This window comes from Netta rufina (genome assembly GCF_964035555.1).
Source record: "Netta rufina genome assembly, chromosome: 18".
NCBI lineage: Eukaryota > Metazoa > Chordata > Aves > Anseriformes > Anatidae > Netta > Netta rufina.
In genome coordinates, this window is record NC_140142.1 from 1,767,175 (window position 1) to 1,774,157 (window position 6,983).

At 48.7% G+C, this 6,983-nt stretch overlaps 1 protein-coding gene across 1 annotated transcript; it reads right to left on the reverse strand.

Annotated features, from left to right (window-relative positions):
• Positions 1 to 508: 508 nt before the first annotated feature.
• On the reverse strand, positions 509 to 1,450 carry LOC311216111 (olfactory receptor 14C36-like; the record flags this gene model as incomplete). The annotated part of the gene is made up of 1 exon (XM_084297657.1): positions 509 to 1,450. One exon carries the CDS (start codon positions 1,448 to 1,450, stop codon positions 509 to 511), a length of 942 nt encoding a protein of 313 aa, XP_084153783.1.
• Positions 1,451 to 6,983: the final 5,533 nt, after the last annotated feature.

Genomic DNA, 6,983 nt, shown 5'->3' on the forward strand with positions numbered 1-6,983 from the left:
ACTGTCACCAAAGTACATGAGATCTGAGGGTTTACCCAGAACAATGTGGAAGCCTAAAGAGCAATAGTGAAAATGCCACATCCTGCTGCTGGCCATGGCCATGGCTCCAGGGAAGCAGCAGCCCCAAACCAAAGGCAGCAGAGAGGCAGAGCCCAGCGGGCAGTGAGGGGCAGCCCCGAGGCCACCGGGGCTGCTCCTGCATGTGGCAGCTGGGCTCTTGGCCCTGAGCCCCTCCTGCATGCTGGGGCTGCTCCCCCAGCTCCAGAAGAGATGGGAAGAGATGGCAGCCAAGACCAGTGAAGTTCTAATGGCTTTATTATTGGGTTTATCTACACAGGGAGCCGTCTTTAATAGGAAAATAATTGATTCTAGGGGGGGTTAAAAATAATATTATTTAATTCAAAAGTGAAATACTTAGAGAAAATAATAATACAGACATTTAATAACAGAAGACATGATATTATTTTATTTCTGAGAAAAACTAGGATTTCTAATATTAGGCATAGTATTATAGGTGAATTTGCTGAAGATGTGTGTATTCAAGTAGAGTCCTGATGGAATCCCTTAGTTCCCAGTTCCTCATACTGTAGATGAGAGGGTTCGCTGCTGGAGGTACTATTGAGTACAGAAGTGACACCACCAAGTCCAGGGATGGCGACGAGATGGAGGGAGGCTTCAGGTAGGCAAACATGGCAGTGCTGACCATCAGGGAGACGACAGCTAGGTGAGGGAGGCACGTGGAAAAGGCTTTGTGCTGGCCCTGCACAGAGGGTATCCTCAGCACTGCCCTGAAGATCTGCACATAAGATACCACTATGAAGACAAAACAACCAAAGGCCAAAAAAATACTAAACACAAGTGCCCAAACTTCCCTGAGAAAGGCATCTGAGCAGGAGAGCTTGAGGATGTGGGGGATCTCACAGAAGAACTGATCCACAGCATTGCCTCGACAGAGGGGCAGGGAAAATGTAGTGGCTGTGTGCAGGACAGCATTGAGAAAGCCACTGCCCCAGGCAGCTGCTGCCATCTGGGCACAAGCTCTGCTGCGCAGGAGGCTCCCGTAGTGCAAGGGCTTGCAGATGGCAATGTAGCGATCGTAGGCCATGACAGTTAGAATTGAATACTCTGAACCAAAGAAGAAGACAAAAAAGAGAACTTGAGCAGCACATCCTTGATAGGATATGGCCCTGGTGTCCCAGAGGGCATTGGCCATGGCTTTGGGCAGAGTGGTGGAGATGAATCCCAAGTCGAGGAGGGCGAGGTTGAGGAGGAAGAAGTACATGGGGGTGTGGAGGCGGTGGTCGTAGGCTACGGCGCTGAGGATGAGGCCGTTGCCCAGGAGGGCAGCCAGGTAGATGCCCAGGAAGAGCACAGAGTGCAGGAGCTGCAGCTCGTACGTGTCTGCGAATGCCAGCAGGAGGAACTCGCTCACAGAGCTGCTGTTGGGCATTCTCTGACTTTGTACTTGCTTGTCTGTTGAAGGGGAGAAGGCAGAAAAACATTAGAACAAACTTCTATGAAGAAAACTGGAAATAAAACAAAAGGCTGGCTAACTCATATTCAGACAAATGTATGATCAATGAGGTTTGACGTATTGCTGCAAAAGACTGAGCTGAATGCAAAGCAGAGCTGCAACTCTTTCCCTCACTTTATTTTATTCTAGTTGCCCTATCCTAGTTGAGGTATTGGATTTTGAAACTCCCTGACATTACTTGCACACTCACGGTGAAATCCTTTGTTTGCCAGGAGGCAAAAGGGCTGTGCCTAGGTGAAGACTGAGCAGAGCAGCTCTGCCCAGTGGTCCTGTTCTCAGTTGCTCTGTGTCACCTCTCTGAGCGGCAGGACCATCCCACTCAGATGTTTCCCTGAGAAGAAACAAAAGAAAACTGAGAGCAGAAAAGCCTGAGTCCAAGTGCATCTGACAGAATCCTCACCTTGTCTCACAGGGTCTTAGCAGGATCTCAGCTCTTCCCTCCTAACCAGGGCTGCAGAAGCCTCACTCCAGCTTCCCAGAGACAGCCATCCAGCAGCACATCCAGACATGGCCTTAACACGGAGGTGTCTCCTCCTTCGGGTACCTGGATGCTGCAAGGGCACAAGGATGCCACGAGAGAGCTGCATCTTGCTGGAGAGCAGCCTGCAGACCAGGAGGACACCCCTCAGACTGCTCTGGATATTCAAAAGCTGGGGTATCCCAATATTTAAACTGCATCCCCTGCAGTGTCTGGAGGAGGCTCAGCCAGCACACTCCTGGCTGACCAGGGGTAGCTAGGTTATGACATTCCAAGGGGCTTCTGCCAGACTTCATTAACTCACACTGCAACCCAGCAGGACTCTCAAAGCCTACTGCATTGCCCACTGCCCTCCCAGAAACAAGACCCAGCACGAGGAAACCATTCCAGGACCTGTGGCATAATGTCAGCGGCATAATGTCAGCAGCATGGCCCTGCAGCCAGACACTTACCTTGTCAAGGGCTGTGCAGGTTTCTCCTGCAGGCAGCTCTCAGCATCCTCCCACTGCCAACTGCCTTCAGCCCCTCTCTCCTTTTCTTCTCTCTGTGTCTGTGCCTCTGTGTCTCTTTCCTGCTGCGCTGTGCAGAGGAGCTGCTCCTGGGCACAGCTGTCTCTCTGCACCAAGGCCCTCTTGCCACGAGCTCTCTCTGTCCCACGAGCCCAGCCCAGCTCAGCAGCACAGCACCAGCCCAAGGCACCGCAATCACCACTCTGGGGGCTTTGCTGATGAGCCCACGAACCTCAGGCACTCAGAGACAATTGAAGACAGCTCTCCAGAAGTCCAAGTCAGAGGCAAGTTTCCTGCAGTGTCCCCCTGAGGGCCAGCACTGACACAGCCTCCCTTGGAGCTCGTTAGAGCAGAACATTGGAGGCAGTGAGGACAAGGAGACAAAGGCAGTGTGAAGGTGACACTGAGGTGTAGGAAAACTGGATGTGTGTCACCAAGCACAAGGGCCAGGCCTTGACCTTCAGCCCCTTGGAAGGGAGATCTTTCCCTTGACAGGTTTCTCAGGGCTCTTTGTGGGGCAGTAGGAGATGGGGATGTGCATGGCCAAGTGAGGAGAATGGTACGACCCCTGCCTTCTTCATTAGTGCAGGTGAGGAGGCAATTAGGTCCTGGTGTTTTAACGATAATCTGTCTCCTCATAAGCCTCAGTGGCAGAGACAACAGCCATACTCTTGGACACAAAGACCTGGGTCCTGTTGGGACTTTCAGCCTTTCCACAGCCCTCTATACTGTCTAAACCTGGGTCTTAAAAGGACTCCCATACCTGCACATCATTCACTGCTGGCTGCAGACCCTTGTCTGTGTGGTGTCACAGCAAGTCTGAGCTGAGTCTGGGAACTCAGATCTTCTTGGTGGCCATGCTCCTCGTAAGACAGCTCTGTAGGAAGCTAGCCTGGTTCCTCGTGAGCAGGCACCACCGCTCGTATGGCATCCCTCATGGTTCCCAGGCCCTCCTCCTGCTGGACATTACTCACTCAGCAGGGTCCCAGTCTGCCCTGATGTGTGGGGTTTCTCTTCCTCTGGTACAGGACTGGGCTCTTCTCCATGTAAAAGTCAAAAATTTTCTGAAGTCAAAATCCTGCAGATTCTCAAGGTTCACCCGCAGTGATGCTCCATTCTATCAGCTGTTAATGTCAGCAGGCAGACAGTTCAACCTTCGTGTAATTGTGCTATCTCTGACCAGAGATACCTTGCAGCAGCAAGGGTTGTAGGGAAATTTGGATAATTCAGGAGTAACCATCTGAATGGAACTGCAGCACAGTCACAGAAGGTAGGGGATGTAAGGCTGTCAAGTTCCACATTTGCTGTGCTTTCTTCTCATGCATGCTGTCAGTTTGTCTGAAGCTGTGTCCTGAATGTTAAGGGGCTGTGCAGGTCAAAATTAGACGGGCCAAAGCCCAGCTGGAGCTCAATCCATCTATTACTGTCAAAGACAAATAAAAAAATAAAATAAGATAAAATAAAAAGATATAAAGAGTTTAAATGAAGGAGGATTAGGGAGAATTATAATCCTTTATTGGATTCTGGGGGGAAAACCCAGTGACAAGGGATGAGGTAAAGTCTGAGGCACTTAATGCCTTCTTTGCCTCTGTTATTAGCAGCAAGACCAGTTTTTCCCCTGGACATTTCTTCCACAACATGGCCAGTGCCAATCTTCCAATGCAAACTTTGTGGAATTTTTTCTCTCCTGCTCTTTCCTACTATCACAGAATGCTCCATCAGGGTGGAAACCACTCCTGAAGTAGGCATCCCAACCCAGCAGGCTCCTTGCGGCCTCTCAGCCAACCAGACACAAGTCACCTCAGCAGCAGCTTCCAAGCCAGGGGCCTGCTGCTGGCCTTGCAGCTTCTTGGCTAGATACAGCCAAGCCTTGTGCCTCCTGATGCCCAGTCATGGACTCAAGCAGAAGGGACAGGACAACCCATCTGGGGGCCTTCTTTGTGCCTGGGTCCTCCTGGGTCTGGAGGCAGAGAGGATCCTCCGGTCAGCATGCCAAGCAGGTGCCTTCTGCTGGCCTAGCAGGGCCACTGGCAGCTGTCAGCCCAAAAGTGCAGCTCCCAGGGAGAAGGCAAGGGTGACCTGCCACCTCCAGACACAAGTGACCTCATCATCCCTTTGCGTGACACGTTCCTGCTGCTGCCCTATCAAGTGCAGAGACAGAAGTGACCTCACAGTCCCTTTCTGTGACACGTTCCTGCTGCCCTACCAACGGCAGAGACAGAAGTGACCTCACAGTCACTGCCACAGAAACATTCCTCCTGCTGGGCCATGAGATCCTGAGGTAGAGCTGAGCTTTCTCTAGCCCCTTTGGTATCTCTTTTTCATTTTCTGGGTTAGAGATTAAGCCAAGTTTTAGTAGGAGTTTTTGGTGTTCTGCTTGTGTTGTCAGGTCTGTGGTTAAGGTGTCGACAAGCTCTGTGGTTTACGGGTGTTTTTTGTCTGTCAAGGAGTCTAGGGTTAAATAAGGCATTTTAAAGTATGTGTTAAGTGAATGGATTACAGTTTTCAAGAGAGAAATTTGATTTCTTTCAGTTTGTTGTAGTAGCATTTAGGTTTATTTAGAGTTAAAATTACTGGCTCAAGTAAAGGGCCATATATGACTGTTTTAAGTCAGTCTTACTGCACTACCGGCATTGCATGAATGCTCTTACCTCTATGAAATCATTAATTTCTGCTGGCCATGCTCCTCTTACCACCCCAAAATCTCACATGTCTCTTGTTCAGGCTGCTCCTGACCTTCCCATATTTTACTGGGATCAGCTTTCTGATGACATTTAACATCTCAGTGTATCTGTCTCACCTCTGTTGGCTTCTTCATTCCTGAGAAGGAAGTGGCATTGTAGTCAGGAGGGAAAAGGACACAAAAATCTTTAGGCGCATCCTGAGCAATGTGCCCATCAGCTCTGCACCTCCACAAAATCATGCTTCCAACCTACAAGTTTTGTTTCCCAAGTGGCTTCTGTGGATCCAGGGTTACTTCTCCCAGGCCCTCTCACATGTTTCAGTTTTGGATGTGCAGGGATGGGATAAGGAAAGCCAAGGCATGGATGGAACTCAGCTTATCTGGGGATGATAAGCATAACAGGAAGAGATCCTATAGGTACTTTGCTCAGAAAAGAAAGGCCAAGGAGATTGTACCCCATCTGATGGATGAGAAGGGTGAACTGGTAATGACAGACATAGAGAAGGCAGAGGGACTCAACAACTTCTTTTCTTCAGTCTTCCCTGCCAGTCAGGCTTCCCAAGTCTTTCATTCCCTGAACCTATAGATTGAGGCTGGGGGGTGCAAATTCCCACCTGTTGTAAGTGAAGAGAAGGTTTGAGGCCACCTGAAGAAGCTCAAAAAGTACAAGTCTATGGGGCTTAAAGACTTGCATTCCAGGGAGTGGAATGCTGTGGCTGAGGCTGTGGATGTTCCATCCTTGGGGGTGTTCAAGGCCATGTTATATGGCCCTGAGGAAACTGATCTAGGGGGTGGTGTCCCTGCCTATGGCAGGGGGGTTGGAACTAGATGATCATCAAGGTGTTTTCCAACTCAACCGTTGTATGATTCTCTGATTCTGTGATTGTGCTTCAGAGGGAAAGTAATAATAACAGTGATAGTGATAGTGATAGTGATAGTGATAGTGGTAGTGATAGTGATAGTGATAGTAATAATAATAATAATAATAATAATAATAATAATAATAATAATAATAATAATGAAAGCATGATATTGAGTTTCAGAATACTCAGTGATCCTTTGTGATATGGCTTAGTGGAGGACTTGTTTGTGGTAGGTCAGAGGTTGGACTAGGTGATCTTGGAAGTCTCTTCCAGCCTAGGTGATTCTGGGATTCTGTTCATCCATGAGACAAAACCCTGCAAGCAGAACGAAGGACACTGAAATGTGGCCTAACATGAAGGAGGCTCCAGATCTCTGGTGTAGAAACAGTATTTTTGTGCCATGACCAATGTGGTATATGCTGCAGGAAAAGGCCTACATCTGAAGTAAAAGGCCTAGGCCAGCACCAGTGTGGCACAGGCTTGAGATTTGGGTGTATGTGAAACTTATGGAACCACAGGATCTTTAAGGTCCCTTCCAACATGAGCTGTTCTATGATTCTGTGCTTAGCAGCCCTGTACAGCCCCTGTAGGGCCTAGCCTCAGTTCGTGCACCTCAGCTTGTGCTCCAAAAGTGCTCCCTCACATCACTTGTCCCATCTGCGTTCCTCAGCTACCCCAGGGCATCCTGAAGGCAGTGGCCACCTCTGAATAGAGAATGGAAACCAGCCATGAAAGTAGATCTAGGAAAAAATGGAAACCTGTGCATAAAAGGACTCTAAGTAACAGCTGAAAGAGTCTTTTATGGCAACACCACCAGCTTTTTTTTTTTTTCTATGAATCTCTTGATTTAGTCTCATAGGTTTTTTATTATTATTATATTTATTTATTTATTTATTTATTTATTTACTATTGACAG